Source organism: Sphaerodactylus townsendi, linkage group LG06 (genome assembly GCF_021028975.2).
Source record: "Sphaerodactylus townsendi isolate TG3544 linkage group LG06, MPM_Stown_v2.3, whole genome shotgun sequence".
Lineage (NCBI taxonomy): Eukaryota > Metazoa > Chordata > Lepidosauria > Squamata > Sphaerodactylidae > Sphaerodactylus > Sphaerodactylus townsendi.
This window is the reverse complement of record NC_059430.1, coordinates 105,639,903-105,659,037: the sequence shown is the minus strand read 5'-3', so window position 1 is coordinate 105,659,037 and position 19,135 is coordinate 105,639,903. Positions and strand designations below refer to the sequence as shown.

Here is a 19,135-nt window from a genome sequence, read left to right as displayed (position 1 = left end):
ACGAAAAGGGAAGGAGAAAGACATGTGCATCGAGCAGACCTGCGCAGGGACAACAGGATTTCTGGACTTCCTGTGAGAACAAGTTCTTCAGGCTTCAGGCTCAGCTGCCCCAAACCAAGGAAGTTTGCTGACTGCATGCCAGCTGCAAAGGTATAATAGAAGCAGGGCCCTTCCTGTGACTGCAAATACTGATCTTGAAGACTGTACACAAGGCTTGAAGGAAAGGTGGGGGAGGAGTTATTTATAGGCCCTCTACGTGAGAGCAAAGTCTGAAAAGGAGTAAAACATTAACTCCAAAGGCGCAGTCTTGCCCCACAGCGCACTGTTGGACCAAGTTCATTTACAGGAACCGAAAGACCAGATTCTCAACCTGAAAAGAATGAAATTGCTTAATTTAGATCCTGCTTTGCACCTAAAGGAGATCCACAGTGGCTCGCATGGCTGCACATACACAACAACCCCGCGAGGTAGGTTAGGCTGAGAGTGTTTGACTGGCCAGGAGTCATCCAGCAAGCTTTCATGGCAGAGTGGGGACTCAAACCCTGGGTTTCCCAATCCCGGTCTGACACTCTAACCACTATGCTCCACTAGTTGGTGAGAAATGTAGTCAACAAGCGAAGCTTGTCCATAACAGAGCAGTACAACCACACTAGGATACAAATAACACTTGAGGGCCAAGATTGCTGTTTCTAGAGCATGTATGTGCATGTCGGTTATATGGGTTAAGGCACACAACATGTATGTGCATGTAGGTTAAGGCACGCAACAGTTAACCTTACCTCTGTGGCTGCTGCCCCCTCCTATTAAAATGCTGCTTATCTGTTATATACGCATATATTCAAAGCCTCTAAATGGTGGGTTCACTCCAGCATTGCGCAGGTCTTCCTTTGCTGCTGGGGAAGGGGCAATCTTGCCCAAGCCAAATCCTCACTGTGCCTGAAGTTCACTGGGCGACTTTAGGCCTGCCTCGCAGCTTAGCCTACCACACAGGGTTGTTGTAAGGGTAAAATGAAGAAGGGAGAACTACATACAGGGACCTGAAGGAACGGCAGGAGGAAAAAGGACTCAAGAGAAACAGGCTTGGCCACAACTCCATTCTGACCATAATACGTCCATATTTCTTACGGATCCCAACCCATGCAGAAAGGCATTTGACCCGCGATTAAATTTACACAGCCAGACGCTTGCCAAACACCTGTTGTCTGCATACCCTATCCCCAAATCCTTGGAGGGACAGATCACACTCCGAGAGGAATCTGCACCAGGCTCTGACAGAAGGGGGGGGGGGGGGGGGAAATGCAATGGATCCAGATGGACGGTTTTGAGGCATGAACACACACACGAAAGAAGCCGCGGAGGCCGCTGCATTGCATAGCATTCCCAGACACACAAATGATCGCCTGCACAACTGCGCCTGCCTGAAAGCCCAATTGGCAGGGGTTGAGAGAATCCGAAAAGTTTGCAAACTCCGAAAAAAAAAAATAGGAAGGGCCGTAGAAGGTTAAAAATCGCAGGCATGGCAATTTTTGCACACACACTTAGCCTGGGGGGGACAAAAGCCAGCATAGGTTGCGAGGAGGCTGCAGATTAGTTCTTGGGGAAAGCAGGAAGAAGCGCCATACCAACAAGAAGCTTTTTCTTACCGTGTTCTTCCGAGACACCATCTTCTCCAACTTCCTCCCCATTCGGAGCAGCTCCTCCGCCTGCCCCATGGCTCCGACCGCTTGGCAAAGGGGGCTTCACTAGCACCAAACCCTCCTCCGGACGACGTGAAACGGAGACCAGCTCATAGGCGCCCCCCCCCCCTCCCCCGGGCTTTCGTTAGTTTTTGTGTTGTGCGTATATTTTGTGAGTGTGTTTTAAAAGTAGACCAGGGAAGAAAGCTTGGGGAGATCCGGGAAAGTTTCTGCCCTTGCAGAAAGTTTGACTGGAAAGAGGGGGAGGGGGCGGTGAATGCAAAAAACAAGAAGGGAAAGCAGAAAAGGGGCGTGGTAACCGGAGCGCTTCGAAAAGACGACCGTGCAGTGAAAATAGCATTAGGGCGACGGGCTAAATATAGAGAGATTAAGCGGTGGAAAGATTTCAGGGAGGAAGGCAATGGCGGCGCGTGCTGCAGTTGCTGAGACAGAACGCAGGTGACTGTTGTCTCTTGGTGGGGCAGGTGGACCCAGCAGCAGAGGGCTTCCTCCCTACACACGAGGAGAAGGTTCTCCCTGCCTTGGGATAGCAGGAAAAGTGGATACATGTATTTGTTCAGGAAAGGTCTATCTGCCCAGTTTTTCTTCAGCTGCTTCCTTAAGTCTACTCCTGGGCTGTTTGGTGAGTCCTGCTTTGGCGGTGGGAAGTCACAGCTGAACTTATGGCGACTCTATTTTGTTCTATCCTGTTTGCACTACCTGACTAAAGATGGCTTTCAAAGCTCCTGGCTGAAACCGGTGGCTGTGCGAACTCGTGCATGTTGAATTTGAACAAAGAGCATCCATGTAAATATTGGCAGTGCAAATCATAGAGGTGCAAGTGTTGTGCATGCACATTATAAGTCCATAAATTGGATAACAAGCAGCTGCTCAAGGAACAACAACAAAGTGCATTTTTCAAGTCAGGTTCACAAACGTGTAGCAACAGATTCATTCATTCATAAAGTTCCAGGTTCACACATATAAACAGGTATCCCGGTGATTTCCTGTTTCAGGGATCATGAACCTGTACAATTTGCACTACAGATGTTTATATGGATGCTCTTCGTTAATATTAAATATACATGAGTTAGCAGCACACATGCATTATAGCTTTACTTACAGCCACTGTATAGTGATTTGGGCTTGATTGTCCCTTGATATATTGGTTTCTTGCTACACTATACTTCAGTTTTTGTTTTTGCCACTTGAGGAGAGAATGAGTTTGAGGGTGCGGAAAGAAGACACAGACAACCACCTTGTGTGGAATAAAATTTGGCCGTAGCCTGTTTATTGATATGCTGGCTGAAGGAAGCAGAGGCGCAGCATAGGGGACGGACCCGGCACTGGGCAGCACATTTGCTGTCCCCCAGTAATAACCTTCCCCCAGTCTGATGCATGGGGAAAAAACCAACACCTGCAAGCAAGAGCTATCTGTGTGCTGGCCTCTAGATGAACTCCCCTTCCTGTCAGGGGGTATGAGCCCCCCCCCGCCCCCTCCTGGGCATGTGGCATACAGGCTCGCTGCCACCCCCCAGGCCTCTTATGGAGGCTCCACACATTATTTGGCCCTCCCAATCTTGAAGACTGTACCTGCATACTGTACATTTCTAACAATTCCCAAATATAGAATATTATTCTCTAAGAATATTATTCTCCAATGCCTTGCCAGATACTGATGTAGATTGTCATGCCCTTATATAAATGCCTTGCCAGATACTGATGTAGATTGTCATGCCCTTATATAAAGCAGTGGTGCGACCGCACTTGGAGTACTGTGTCCAGTTCTGGTCGCCGCATCTCAAAAAGGATATTGAGGAGATAGTCGCCGCATCTGGTCGCTGCATCTCAAAAAGGATATTGAGGAGATAGAAAAAGTGCAGAGCAGGGCAACAAGGATGACTGAGGGACTGGAGCACCTTCCCTATGAGGAGAGGCTGCAGCATTTGGGACTCTTTAGTTTGGACAGAAGGCGGCTGAGGGGGGGTATGATTGAAGTCTATAAAATTATGCATGGGGTAGAAAATGTTGACACAGAGACATTTTTCTCTTTCTCACAATACTAGAACCAGGGGGCATTCATTGAAAATGCTGGGGGGAAGAATTAGGACTAATAAAAGGAAACACTTCTTCACGCAACATGTGATTGGTGTTTGGAATATGCTGCCACAGGAGGTGGTGATGGCCACTAACCTGGATAGCTTTAAAAGGGGCTTGGACAGATTTATGGAAGAGAAGTCGATGTATGGCTCTTGATCCTCTTTGATCTGAGATTGCAAATGCCTTAACAGTCCAGGTGCTCAGGAGCAACAGCCGCAGAAGGCCATTGCTTTCACATCCTGCACGTGAGCTCCCAAGGGCACCTGGTGGGCCACTGCGAGTAGCAGACAGCTGGACTAGATGGACTCTGGTCTGATCCAGCTGGCTTGTTCTTATGTTCCTTCTGCCTTTTCAAAAATTCTCCGTCTCTTCAGTTTGTTCCTGTCCCATTTAATGTGGCTACAATTGAGCTTTAAAATGTACTTAACAGACTGTGTCATGCTTCACAGATAACCTTGTACCACCATGAAGATATACTTCATCATCTCCCTGTTATTCAGATATAATTTCACCTTTGCAGTGGGGCAATATTGCTACTGATACTGCACTTTCATTTTTTAAGAAGTCGTATACGCGGAAGAGCTGGTTTTATATCCCACTTTTCACCACTGCAACCTTTGCTCCTCCCACCCCACATGCAGCAAAAGGCACTTTGTGCGGTAGGGGGGGCTGAGAGAGTTCTGAGATAACTTTGACTTGCCCAAAATCACCCAGCAGGCTGCATGTGGAGGAGTGGACAACTGTGGAGAAGTGAGCAGGGGCATAGATCTCTAAACCAGAGCCTGGGACTCATACCAAGTGTTGTACACACACACACACACGCTGCACCGATTTTGTAACTCAGGGGGTCTAGATACCATCTGGCACTTTGTTATCATCTGTATGACATAAAATGTGGCTTGTGAAAAATGGATCAATAGAGATATCCAGAAATGGAGCCCTGTTGTGACTTTAGCAGTGTCAGGAGGATGTTATCTGGATGATTAAGAGGCATTCCTAATTCTAATTGAAATAACAAACCAATTCTGCTCTGAGATATATGTAACCAGCCTGCTATATATAACCACTGCCATATGTGCATTTTCCTTGATCTTTACTTTACTTCCTTGATCTTTACTTTCCTTGATCTTTACTTTATGGCTTCATAAGCTTTATAGAAAACCAGGCTTCCCTTGGCACCTCTGTCCCATGAGAAAAGAATTTCATCTGTTATCTCACAGGGGCAGGAAGCCAGGTGGATCTCTCGCTATCTGCTGCCAACCCTGGGGCCATCTCGGCTCCAAAGACTGTTTCTCACGAAATCTTGGGAAATTCAGCAGGGAATAAAGGTGACTGGGAATGTCAGCTTCATCAGAACTGGGTTTTGCCAAGTATGGTGCTTCGATACCTCGTCAATAAATGCTGCTGATAGACACTTCAGAGTCTGTTTCTTGGCTTAGGGTCCCAAGACTCAACAAGCAGTTGCAAAATTCCTGACTATGGCACTTAATTATACTACTCCTTACAGTTTAATGGAATAATTCTACATACTACAACTATGTAAGTTTCTACAAACCTGTAATTGTAAATTTTTAATTGAATTTTTTATATGTTAACTTTAAATATACTATTTACCTGCCCCCTTTTGCTCATGACTTGTTGGCCCATGAGCACTAAATAAATGAATGGAATGGTAACTTTGTCTTGGACAGCTACAACTTACAACTCTGTAAAACAATGGACTTAGAAGGGTGTAACTTGACTCATGATGCACCGTTGATCACAACACTTTTTACAGTGATTATTTTAAGGTCATTTTTATGGCTTTATTGTATGTTAGTGACATCATAACCAGTCTGTGAAGAGAAGGAATATATATTTTCTAAAACTGATTCTTTAACAAAACATTAAGGTAGTTCACAAATCAGAAAAAAATTGACTCAAAATTGAGTACAAAATTTTTGAAAACTAATATAAGCAACTGCTCAGCAATTGAGACAGCTTTTTTTTAAAAAAAGACTGCAAAATCTTATCAACTATAAAATCAACAGTAAAAATAATTGATTTTCTGACATGATGTTGACCAATTGACAAACATCCTGTAATAGAAAGTGTTTTCTTCCATATCTTTTGACTCTTAAGAGGGGATGTCAAGAAGGGAGATGCTAAGGGTCAAAGATTGGGGTGTGTGCATGCGTGCACGGAGTCCTTAGGGTAGTCAAAGGATCACTGTGGAATAGGAACAGGATATGCTATAATCAAGCATCTTATTAGGTGTGGGCATTTTGTAAGCCTGAAACGGGGGGAAACTGACCCACCCACCCACCCATTTAAAATAAATAAAAGTTGACAATTTCTGCATCTTACAAGTGTTTTCCTGAACCTGATTAAGACGGATGAAGAGGACATTTTTGCCTTGGAGGTCTTAGCAGTCGTCCTGATGGTGGAAAAATGTTGTACATATACTTGCAACAGGCTGTGGAGTGTTCACTTCTACAGAAGCCTATCCTGGGCACAGGAGACCTAAATACCTGTAAACCTTTGTTGAATTTTTCATTCTATAGCAAGGTGATTGAACAGGTGGTGGCTGGACAACTTCAAACTTTCCTGGATAAGGAAAGTTTAGTTCTTTTCCAACTTGGGCTAAGGCCTGGATTCTCTGGCATGAGAGATACAGATGTCAGCCTCCAGGTAGGTCCACCATTATCAAGAAAAGTTTGGGAAGGTGCACCAGAAACTCAACCCAGCATTGGGATTACATGAAAGCAGCATGCAAGATTGAGGTTCATCTTAATTGTGGGTACCCATGGAATGTCATTAAGCCAGCTAGAGAAAAGGCAGATAGAGTGGATAGGAAATGGTTACTAATACCCAAAGTAAGAACTACACAATAGAGAATCACTGGCTTTTTACCCCATTCCATATATAGTAAGAAAATTAAACGCATAACCTACAAATTTTGGCTAGTGATTAAAGAAGTACCAGGTTGTCAACTCCCACCCTTGATAAGATTGAGACGTCCTGAATCTATTGGGAATTCCATTATCATGGCTGACGTCAGGAAAAGAATTGAATGTTCACCTGTTATTACTGGAGATTATAAATGTGGGAATTGTTATGTGTGTAAATTAGTGGAAGAAGGAAAAGTAGTGAAATTAGGGTTCTCTAAAAATCCTAGGGTTCTCTAAAATCCTAAACAACTTTACTAACTGAAACTTTAGTAATGTGGTGTACCTTTCAGATGTGATTGCGATCTTTGTTACGTGGGGCAAACATCCAGAACAATGTGTTCCAGAATCATAGAATATGTGTCACATATCTGGAACAAAATACAAGAAACCCTACTTGTGGAACATTTCTTGCAAAAGGGACACCCACCTGATTCTCTGAGATTCATTATTTTGACCAGTGGAACATGGAATAAAGAACATGAACGTCAAGAAGTTGTTGCAGCCAACTAAAATCTCAATACGTACGCAGATTCATTTCTAATACATCATTTGAAATGAATCATAAGGAACAGGCGCAATCAGCAATTACCTGCTTTTAGGATGAGCTCAGGATGGCTAGAGTGCTTTCCATTGAGGACTCAAGCTATGCCAGAGAATCCATGGCAGAAAGCTGTCCCAATAATTATGATGAATGTTTGAGTGGATATTGTTTAATTTTGTGTTGCTATCAAGTGGATGGCAAATAATTCAATATCACTCTCATAGGAAAGCTGGTTAAATCTGTTAAGAAACACATGTAAAAATCATCTGCAAATAGAGAAGACAGGTTGAGAACTTTCAAAAAGCAGTAGTGTGAGTGGAACCATATTTCCTCGTGTGTGTGTCTGTATTTTCTGGCACAATAATGCCTGTCTGTCAACATTAATATGATATTTTGTAATTTATAGGTGATTGGGCAAATGAGAGGATTAATGAGGTCAACCCTTACTGGTGGTTGCCTAGACCAAAGAATGTTCTCATACTTACGAATCTTGGAAGCTAAGCAGGGTCAGTCCTGACAAGAGCTTGGATGGGAGACCACCAAGACATACCGGGGATGTTATGCAGAGGAAGGCAATGGCAAACCACTTCCGCCTGTCTCTTGCCTTCAAAACCTTAAATAAATTGACTGGGCCTTGGCAGCAAAAAATAAAAATAGTGTTACAGCATAGTTAACAGCACAACGCAGAATTCCTATGGCATTTAGATCTATAATGGGGCCAAGGGCATTACAATACCGGCCCATTTTATGCTTTGTGTCCAATGCCTTGTTTTATATACAGGTGGGTAGCCATGTTGGTCTGAAACAGCAGAACAAATGCTGGAGTCCTGTGGCACCTTTAAGACCAACAAGTTTTTGTGTACTTACACATTTCTTCAGATATACTGTTTAATACTGTCGTGTTATTTTAATTGTAAGCTGCTTCAAGCATGACCCTGAAGTGGTGGCACAGAAATATTGTACATATATTTAGATGCACCTATGGGATGAACGGATCCACATGTGCAGGGAAAGCCATTTCGGCAAATGCTTCCTTCATATTATTCCTAGGAGTCCTCTGCCCCCAGCAGCAATGTTTTGGTGAGCGTTGTGGGGGGAAGGGGGGGGAGTTCCACACGCACACACATGGTGAATTTCAATGCAATTCAAACCTTTGTGTAAATACTGTCAACATTAAATATAAAAACTATACCCATGCGAATCTATAAACACCAACTGTGTAAACCAGGCTGATACCACTGACAAAAATATAAAGAAAACTAAACCAAAGAGAAGCCATTACTCATCCCAACGTAGGAATTTCCACATGCATAAGTAAGCATTCTACCCATGGAGACCCACAATGCACCTCATTGTGTCTTTGAATTTGCCATTCTCCCTCACAATTAAGCAACGCTGCAGCAATATTGTACAAAGTACCGAAGAATCATGCGTCACAGAAAACGACTGCTATTTTTAAACCATCAACTTTATTAGAAATTAGGATAACGGAACCATCACACATATTTTTCAGTTTGATATTTTCACCTCATCTTTTTTCATTTTAAAAATGCAACAAACTCTGGGGGCAACTCGTCTCACAAGACAGATGCATGGTCCCAAAAAGCAACTGGAGTTCATGCTTCTGTCAGGTCCAGACTTTGAAGTGAAAGGCCCCAACTATCCAGAACTAGCAGAGGTTGAAGGGCTGTAACATGAAATGGATGAGCTCCATCTACCCAGTTCATCTTTATCTCTCTCCTTTCTTCCTGTCAGAGTCTAAGATTGCCCAACAGTACTTCTCTGGAGAATCGAAATTGGTGACCCTTAAGAAGAACAGTTTGGATTTATACCCTGCTTTTCTCAGCCGAAAGGAGTCTCAAAGTGACTTGCAAACTCCTTCCCTTCCTCTCCCCACAAGAGATACTTTGTGAGGTAGGTGGGACTGAGAGAGTTCTGAAGAATTATGACTAGTCCAAGGTCACCTAGCAGGCTTCATGTGAAGAAGGGGGGAAACAAATCCTGTTCATCAGAGAAGAGTCTGCTGCTCATGTGAAGGAGTGGGGAATCAAACCCAATTCTCCAGTTTCAAGTCTGCCACTCTTAACCACTACACGTTGACTCACAATCCACAAAATAAATACACAAACAGATTAAACATGTATTCCAACGAGCAATATTCTTGATAATCTCTGAACAAATCTTGAACAGGGAAGACAGAAAGTGGACAATGGCACAAGTCATTAATTGGCAACAGAGAAATGCAGAGCTAAGCTAGCGTTTGGGAAGATGGCGTTTCATCATGTGGGGATTAGCCAGTGTAAACTTCTATTATGCATAAAAATGTTTAAGCTCCCTTGAGCAGTCAAGACAGCAAATAAGGATAGGATTGGGTGTGTGCCTGAGATACAGTAATGCTTAATGTGGCACCAGTGTTGTGAACAAGCGTAGGATACCTGGGAGGACTCTCGTCTGCTGGCAACGCCTTTGCCAGATAGCAGGCCAAGGCAGAGCCTGTGTCATACAACTTAGAAGCCAGAGGTGTGGTAGGATCAGAATAGGAGCCTACTGGCTGAATCCTCAGAAGCCAAGGGAAGGGGCTATGGATCAGTGGGAAGTCACAGGTATGTAGAAAATTTTAGGTTCAATCCCTTGCAGAGCCATAGCAGGGGGAACTGCGCCCAGGGCACGCTTGCACCCCGCCCCTCTGCCACAACATTGCGCTGGCCCGGTGCGTCATGCCCCCCCCCGCCCCCCTTGGCGTTAAGCCTCCAGTTTAAAGGACCACATCTGGAGACTTGCTAATAATCAGAATAAACACTAAGCTAGCCTAAGTAATGATCTAATCAAGTGCAGGCCTTGCCTGTATTTCTCTTGAGGACTAGAAACTATGCTTTTAGAGACTCCAAAAGGATACACTTTGGATGCCATATTTAGCAACACAATCTAGATTCTCATATACACCGAATATGTAAACAGCCTTGGTTTAAGAAAGTTCAATCCTTTGCATCTCCCTCCAAAAATCTTGCCTGGAGACCTGTCACTGGCAACAAAATAGGGGTTAAAAACCAGTGGTCTGACTCGGTAAAAGGCTTTAGCTTTTTCATGTTGCAAGCATGCATTTGTATAAACTCTGTGCAAGATGACCTGATCTGCAGCTGTACTTTTTGCCTTCTGATGGGTCAGCAGAACTACATGCAACTTGATTAGTTTTTGCAGTTGACACAAGATGGAATTTGCCAGCCTTTGATGCGGAATTTGGATTTTTTTTAAAAAAAAACACTACATAGAACATGAAACCAGAAGTCACATTTTTTTGCACTTGGAATCATGCGTGGCATTTTAAAATGTCTACCTCTCTTGAATTTCTGGTGATGCAATTTGGAGTTTCCATACAGTTCGTAACATTTTAGCAAGGAGCAAAAGAACTGAAGGTAGGAATTGTTGCCATCTGTATGGAAGGTCTGCCCAAGGATTCTCTGAACCAGGGGTCAGCAACCTTTACCACCCAAAGAGCCATTTGGACCTGTTTTCCACGGCCCCGAAGATCTACCAAGCCGGAGAGGTGGCTCCGCATGGAGCCGCCTCTGGTTCAACCCCTCTACTCACTTCCTTCCCGCGCTGGGAGGTGGAGGCACCAGGCAGGGAAACCCCCTCTGCTGCCTGCTCCTTGGGGCAGAGAGAGGATAGTGTCTGCGGCCTGCCTGGTGCCACCGCCTGGGAGGCAGCGGCGCCGGGCAGGGAAACCCCCTCTGCCCAATGGAGCAGGCAGCTGCCTGCTCTGTGGGGCAGAGGGGGTGTGGCAGCTGCGGGGATGGCAGAGGGGGGATGGCGGCTGCTCTGGAGGGACAAGCCCACACTACCCTCTGACCTCCAGGGGTCAGTTCGGCCCCTCCACTCACCTTTCTTTCCAGTGCTGCTCTGGAGGGCTAGAGGGACACACCCACACTACCCTCTGACTTCCAGGCCATGCAGAGCCACAGTATAAGACTGAAAGAGCCATATGCGGCTCCAGAGCCTCAGGTTGCAGACCCCTGCTCTAAACCTATAAGGATTAGGAATTGACTTGAAATACTTAGCAAAGCCACATTTAGCACCGCAAGACAAATTCTGTCATGCACCAATGACAGACACTGGTGGTTCAAAGCTTCATGATAATTTGAACATGAAAATTCCACAATAATTCCATCTATTCTCCACTAATTTTCCCATTAGTGTTGAGTTTCACCAGTTTTTATCTTTAAAAGAAAGATGTAAACTTCTGATCTTCACTAATCTTGTGTCAATGAGTTTCATAGGAATGCTGTGTAGAGTACCAATAATAATAATAATAATCCCCCAAATCATGCTTGTGGCAACAAGCACAAGGAGTGTTGTTCCCAGATGTCTTATGTCAAACTATTGTGCAAAGGCTGTGGAAGTCTAATTGTTCTAGGAATAAAGAACCTGTTTAGGTTGATTAAATGGGCAATTTAAGTTGTCAGAGTGGGTGATTCTCAAGTTGGCAGACAGCCTTTATAAACCTGGTCTCTTACGTAGCAACTTGGAATACAAAATATGGAAAAGAACACCTGCCTTCAGGTGGCAGCTAGCAAAAATAATTTGGCTATGGTTGTGCAAGTTGCAGGGGGCGGGGGAGAGGGGAAAAGGCTTTAAAAGATGCAGTATTTTGCTTTACTGCACCGTGAGGTCTGCTTTGATTCCGTCTGGGAATCGGCAGTGTTTCAGCCAGCTGCTACACCATCATAATTATTTTTTCCTTGGAACCTTTCATACAACCTCCTAAGGGCTTGTCCCCAAAAGAAATAAAATCATTCAAAGATGGGGCTTGAACTTTTCACGCACTGGGAAAAGGGAGCAAAACAGATCTCAGGAAATTGCTTCTGTTTAAAAAAGGTTAAACAGGACTGACAAATCTGAAGGGAAAGACAGATACATTGTGTAAAGAACTGTCAGAGTTTCACCCACAGTGGGAGTCCAGTTCACAGGTAGACATGCCTATCAGCTAGAAGAATGAGAAAATAGAAAAAAAAATACTCTTTCCCTTTCTTCTGATGGACTTTCTGCCTTTTCAAATAGTTTAATAGTTAAGTGGTGTTTTATTTTTTATTTGTACACTTTTAAAAATCACAACACTTATAAACACAGTCACAAAATTACACAGGAGATTGGGCAGAGGGACACTGGTGACATCATGGTTGCTAGCCAATTGGACATCCTCTGCAGCTGCTTTTACCCTGCATCCATTCAACCTAAACCACTTTGCAGAACTGCAGAAGTAGGGGTGTGCATTTACAAAATTCTCGAGCCAAAGATATACATGGAACTTAACTGGTTCAGGTGATTTCCCAGAACAGGAACACAAATCCAGGATTCTTGGGAATTACAGAACACCCTCCCTTGAACAGTCTTTTTCTTTTTTTAATTGAGAGTTAAATGTATTATATGCTCATGTTTTTCTTTGCTTCTACCAATGTTTCAAGCAATGGCATTTCCCCCTTCCAATTGGATACCTGAAAGGGAGGAGCACAGAGTAATCCCAGCCAATCACCCTTGGGAGACAAGCTGCAGAGAGCTGTCATTCTCTTTCACTCTCCCTTTGTAGAGGCGGAGCCCTTTATTGCCAACTAAGACAGCAGGGGGTGCCTTGTTCAGGGGCCAGGAGAATTGGACTCCTTGATCCAATTCACTTGAACGGGGGGGGGGGGGGTGTTAGTGGATATGGAGAACTAGCAGACAGGCTTTTTAAAAGTGTCAGTAGCTGACATCATTTCCTCCTACAAGGAGCAGTGGAGAGAGCTGCTCCTACACCAAGAAACAGCTGCTTTGGGGGGGTCTGTAAAAATCAAACCCTTTGGTCCAATTAACTTGAAACTAGGAGATTCTTTTGGTTAGAGAAAATACTATGTTCTGTGCAGATGTAGAGCCATTATTTTTTATAAACAGTTGTTCTAGAGCCTTTCATAGATTCCTTCCATGGAATTGAATCCCAAACCAGCAATATCCTACATGAAAATATGCAAGTACAGACCATCCCAAAATCTGGATGGAAAAGTATAGCAGTATTTTCTTGGTACGCACTACTACTCAGGAGAGGTAAAGGTGCATTTGTGCCAAATTATTGTGGGAGACACTTTCTAAAGTACCCCCGCTGCTTTAGAAACCTGACCCAAAAGGTATGGTGTGCAGCAAGCAATGATCCATTGGGGTTGCTCTCTGCAACATCTGAGGTTCACAAAAATTAATCAGGGGTTCACCATAGGCAGAAGACTAATTCTGGGTAAGCTTTCAGACAAGGAACTTCAGCATGGCCAACCATCTCCTACAACACAGAGATCAAGGGTCTGGGACCGTGGTGGCGAACCTATGGCACTCCAGATGTTCATGGACTACATCTCCCATCAGCCAACTGGCCATGCTGGCAGGGGCCGATGGGAATTTTAGTTCATGAACATCTGGAGTGCCATAGGTTCGCCGCCACTGGTCTAGGATATACCTGCAGTGGGCAGTTTCAACAAGTTCAGTAAATGCCATATACCAGGCTCCAGAATAATTTGCAACGAGGTGGTGTTACCACAGCAAACATATAGAGGTCCCCTTGGGATTAGGCAATTTGAGCCAGAAGTCTGGGATAAAAAAGACAGATGTGGCAGCCGTTTTTAAATCCTGCCTTTGGGTACTAATCTTCCAGCAGTTTGCCCCTGCATGTTTATTTATCTATTACATTTATACCCCGCCATATCTCTAGAACTCAAGGCGGCGTACATTGCAGAGTTTCTCCACACTGCACACCCTTTCTTGCTGTAGTTATAATGGAAACATAAATTGCTACACAGCCAAGCTGAGCATTACAGGGTCTGGGACTTCACTTTTTGTGGAGGACCAGGAAGCACCAGGCATTCTTCTGCCATAGACCAATGGAGACATCAGACAAACCAGGACATATGGCTTTGTGCAGTGGGGCCTCTGCCTCCAGACAAGACAATACTACCTTGCTACCTCTAATTTAGGCAGGAAACAATCAAGTCATCCAGTATGTTGATGGAGGAGACAAATCCCAACCTTGCACCCTTTGTGGTCCATCAGTCATCGATTTCCTCGTCCAGCTCAAAAAATAGCAAAAAGGCAGATCCAATTACTTCTTCCCAGTGACATCACCACCGAACTGATTGAACAAATAACGTCAGACAGAGAACAGCCACCAGCCCAAAGGAAACTGGGCAGGAGACTGGGCCAGCAGACATCCTCCGAGTGGCTCATTCTGGTCCATTTCTCCAGCTGAAGCACGGAGAAGGAAGGACACAAGTCCAATCACTCTTGCAACGGGTGGACAAAGCTAGACGGGAAAACCCCAGTTCGTGTCCCATCACCTTCGATGAAACCCACCTGAAAGAACAAACAAAATGGCAGCAAGACCCAAAGCAGAACAGAGTGAGAGACAATTGTACTGTACAGAGAGGGTGAGCTGTGATTCTGTGGTTAGTAAGCCAGACTGGGACTAAGGACACACGAGCACAAGTCTTCTCTCAGCCATACAGCTTTGTGGATGACCCTCCACTAGTCAGTTTATCATAGCCTAACCTATCTTACAGTATGGTTTTGAGCTTACAGTGAAGAGTTACAAATGATAACAGTTAAGAAAGATCTGGCGGTACGTGGGGAGAAGAAGCTGTATTGTTGTAGTTGTTGAGATGGTTACTGAAATTGTTGCAATATAAGACATCCCCTGATATAAGACATCCCCTGACAATATAAGACATCCCCTGAAAATAAGACGTCGTAGCGGTTTTGCTGAAGTGCAAAATATAAGGCATCCCCCAAAAGTAAGACGTAGCAAAGTTCTTGTTTGGAAGCATGCCCGGCGAACAGAACACAGAAAAATAAGACATCCCCTGAAAATAAGACATAGCGCATCTTTGGGAGCAAAAATTAATATAAGACACTGTCTTATTTTCGGGGAAACATGGTATATGGGAACACCCTGTGAGGTGGGTGGGGCTGAGAGAGCTCCGAAGAACTGTGACTAGCCCAAGGTCACTCAGCTGGCATGTGTTGGAGTGCACAAGCTAATCTGGTTCACCAGATAAGCCTCCACATCTTAAGTGGCAGACTGGGGAATCAAACCTGGTTCTCCAGATTAAAGTGCACCTGCTCTTAACCACTACACCATGCCGGCTCCTGGAGATAGGAGTGGTGGTGGTGCAGCTGCTTGGGATTCATTAATCTGAAGAGTATAATGCATGGATTGCTCATGGCTGACAGAAGACTTGCATTGCAGAGAAGGACCAGAGAACTAGAGAACTAAAAACTGAGACTAGAACTCTCTGACCTTTAGCTCCACAGTCTGGGGAAATTGGGAGGCAAAAATGGCTCTCTGGTCTGTCCCCAGCCCTACAACACATTCAATGAAGAAAGGAGAAAAAGGAGGAAGGCTCGCCTCCCAGTTCAGTCCCTGGATGGAGGTGAGAAGGGAAGGGGCAGGTTAATCAGAGCTTCTGCCTGCCCTCTGCCTGCCAGTCTTGCATGAAATGTGGACAGCCAGCTTGAAGGCATGCAAGGCAGCAAGCCAGCCATTGGCCCACCAGAACTTTCCCTGGAGGCCTTAACAGTCAATTTTCCCTCTACAGTGAGAAGAAGAAGAAGAGTTTGGATTTATATCCCCCCTTTCTCTCCTGTAGGAGACTCAAAGGGGCTTACAAACTCCTTGCCCTTCCCCCCTCACAACAAACACCCTGTGAGGTAGGTGAGGCTGAGAGAGCTCCAAGAAGCTGTGACTAGCCCAAGGTCACCCAGCTGGCGTATGTGGGAGTGCACAGGCTAATCTGAATTCCCCAGATAAGCCACCGCAGCTCAGGCGGCAGAGCTGGGAATCAAACCCGGTTCCTCCAGATTAGATACATGAGCTCTTAACCTCCTACGCCACTGCTGCTCCCTGCTGGACTCTAAATTTGTTTATCTAGAGCAGGGGTAGGGAACCTGCGGCTCTCCAGATGTTCAGGAACTACAATTCCCACCAGCCCCTACCAGCATGGCAAATTGGCCATGCTGACAGAGGCTGATGGGAATTGTAGTTCCTGAACATCTGGAGAGCTGCAGGTTCCCTACCCCTGATCTAGAGGATCGGGGGGGGGGGGGGGGCCAACGTCTTGATTCCTGACCACTCTCAGAATCTATGAAGAGAGCTATAGCGGGGGTGGGTGGGTTGGGTTATAGGGTTGGGTCTGGGAAATCCAGGTTAGGCTAAGGGATCATTTTTGTCTGAGAATCAGCATTGGTACTTGAGAGGACCAGCATCCCTCTGAGTCCAAGCTGGATTCTGCAGTGCTTACCCAACTCTGCTCGTCCTCTTCTCGTGTGACCACAATCACCTCCCCCTTGGAGAAAGTCAGTTCTCGAGCCTTGTCTCCTTTGCAGTCAGCCAAAGCCATTGCCCTCTTTAGTCGTCCTTTGGCCTGCAGAAGCCAAAACAACCATCACCACCAATTCCACGAAGACCACTCATCTCCTTGGCTAAAGAGGAAGGAGAACTAAGGAGCCAAGAAATGGGAACATGCCTAAATTTACAACTGATCTCTGAATCATAGAGTTGGAAGAGACTCCAAGGACCATCAAGTCCAACCCTCTTACCATCAGGAAGTTTTTCCTGATGTTTAGGTGGAAACTCTTTTCCTTCACCTTGAACCCATTACGCCTGGTCCTAGACTCTGGAGCAGCAGAAAACAAGCTTGCTCCCTCACCAACATGACATCCCTGCAAATATCTAAACATGGCTATCATGTCACCTCTTATCCATACTGCTTAGCAGGTATTTCAAAAATGCATGTTAGAAATGTCACAAGATGTTCCAGTAAACTCACCGGAGCAAACCTTCTGGGCATTGGAACAGGAGGAGGGGTCTGTCCTGCTGTTGGAGCCTTGGAGGGTGGTAATTCTTCTGGGCTACCCAAGCTCTGTGGATAGCCAGATGATTTGCCCACTGATCCACCACTGATACGCCGGTAGGATCGGGTGCACTCTGAGCTGCAGAAGATAAGACAGCAGAATGGCTTAGAAGATATCACAACAGTAAGAATATCCATCTTTAGCTGGAGTCATGGCACACTGATCTTCAAACATTCTGGATGTGAGAATGACCTTGAGGGGACGTAATAGAAGAAGAAGAAGAGTTTGGATTTATATCCCCCCTTTCTCTCCTGCGGGAGACTCAAAGGGGCTTACAATCTCCTTGCCCTTCCCCACTCACAACAAACACCCTGTGAGGTAGGTGGGGCTGAGAGAGCTCCGAGAAGCTGTGACTAGCCCAAGGTCACCCAGCTGGCGTGTGTGGGAGTGTACAGGTTAATCTGAATTCCCCAGATAAGCCTCCACAGCTCAGGCGACAGAGCGGAGAATCAAACTCGGTTCCTCCAGATTAGATACTCGAGCTCTTAACCTCCTATGCCACTGCTGCTCCATTAAACTTGATGGACCCATTAAACTTGATTGTCAAAGGGAGGAAGCCTGACAACATCTGTGTGTCAGCTCAATGGGGTCTATGCTGAGCAGAGGCGTAGCAAGGGGGGAAAACGCCTGGTGCACTGGTGCATCCTCCCGCCCCGGAATGCCCCCACCATGCCCTCGTCACATCCCCACAGGGGCACATGCCTGGTGCATCCCCCTCATCCCCGGAGCTACGCCTCTGATGCTGAGGAACTCCTTCATTGCCAGAATTTAGTGTGTGCATGACCACAGACAGAAGCCAAAGAGCTGCTGGACTTGGTGTTTAACCTGGGCTGGCGACAGGAAGCCCTGAGTGATCCAGTCCATAAAACACTCAATCAGCCTTGGAATTGTTTCGTATATTTTATTTTTTTGGTGTGATTGATGTAAGTGATATATTTCTGATTCTTTGAGACAAAATAGGCAGCTGGGCCCTTTGTAATCTGCTTTGAATCCCCAGTGGAGAGAAAAGCAGGACAGAAATGTCTAATTAAATTGTATAGATACAAAATAGTAGTAGCTGAAGTCTGAATTTCTTGGCAAAAATGGAATGGAAGGCAAAGTCAGCTTCTAATGGAAGCCATCATCTAGGTCATAAGTGTCAAACTCGTGACCCTCCAGATGTTATGGACTACAGTTCCCATCATCCCCTGCCAGCATCATGCTGGCAGGGGATGATGGGAACTGTAGTCCATGACATCTGGAGGGCTGCGAGTTAGACACCTATGACCTAGGTTGTTTCCAGAACACATCCCCTTGCAATCTTTGATAGTCAACTGAATGTCCCACCTAAACTTGACTGGGTTTGCTTGATCTGGGGATGTCCCAGGAGAGGGCGGTAGAACCGCTGTCTGATTTGGTTCAGATCTTCTCCGCTGAGATCCACCTTCCATTTCTGAGCGAGTTTCCCAGTAGACTGTGCCTCTGACTTCGACAGAATTACGGGAACTAGAAGGCTGCCGGGATATGCCACCGTCCAGGGTGCTGGGGACACTGGTAGTGGATGAATGCGGAACATCTGGGACATCTGATTGTTGAGGCTCAGACAGGTCTGAAGGAAAGGAATTGGACATCTCGCTCAGACACAAGCCCCAACACCAGAATTCGGGTAAAGATCTTTACAGACATCCCCTGCCCCCTGAAACAAAACTCCAGCAAAATGAGATGTTTGCATTTGTCTATACAACATGCAACAACCCTTGCTGCTTTTCAGAGGATGACATTTTTCAAAACATTCAAAATATTGCTGAAGGCTTTCATGGCCAGAACTGACTGGCAGTTGTGGGTTTTTTGGGGCTGCGTGGCCGTGGTCTGGTATTTTTTGCTCCTAACGTGTCGCTCACATCTATGGCCAGAATCTTCAGTGACATGTCATAGTAAGATGTGTTTCTTTCTGTGGCACAGTGTGGATTAACTGTGTGGTGGGGTAT

General features: G+C 45.4%; 2 protein-coding genes and 1 long non-coding RNA gene across 6 annotated transcripts in view; 1 reads left to right on the top strand and 2 right to left on the bottom strand.

Annotated features, from left to right (window-relative positions):
- TCEA3 (transcription elongation factor A3) overlaps nt 1-2,143 on the bottom strand; it is a 33,048-nt gene extending 30,905 nt beyond the window's left edge. For 2 of the 4 annotated variants that reach the window (XM_048501368.1, XM_048501369.1), the window contains exon 1: nt 1,644-2,143. In XM_048501368.1, the coding sequence (XP_048357325.1) occupies nt 1,644-1,712 (69 nt within the window). In that variant the 5' untranslated portion in view covers nt 1,713-2,143. The remainder of the gene's footprint in view (nt 1-1,643) is intronic. The other 2 variants (XM_048501371.1, XM_048501370.1) reach the window with 2 other exon arrangements.
- LOC125435218 lies at nt 2,015-5,452 on the top strand. Its single transcript, XR_007244872.1, has 2 exons — nt 2,015-2,319; nt 4,997-5,452. It is a non-coding gene; the product is annotated as an uncharacterized LOC125435218 (long non-coding RNA).
- An 8,252-nt stretch (nt 5,453-13,704) lies between these two features.
- The window catches only part of ASAP3 (ArfGAP with SH3 domain, ankyrin repeat and PH domain 3), a 79,602-nt gene continuing 74,171 nt past the window's right edge, over nt 13,705-19,135 (bottom strand). Inside the window, exons 23-26 of the mRNA XM_048501822.1 lie at nt 18,495-18,756; nt 17,084-17,246; nt 16,556-16,678; nt 13,705-14,612 (exon numbers count right to left, since the gene is read on the bottom strand). Of these exons, the coding sequence (XP_048357779.1) occupies nt 14,538-14,612; nt 16,556-16,678; nt 17,084-17,246; nt 18,495-18,756 (623 nt within the window). The 3' untranslated portion in view covers nt 13,705-14,537. The remainder of the gene's footprint in view (nt 14,613-16,555; nt 16,679-17,083; nt 17,247-18,494; nt 18,757-19,135) is intronic.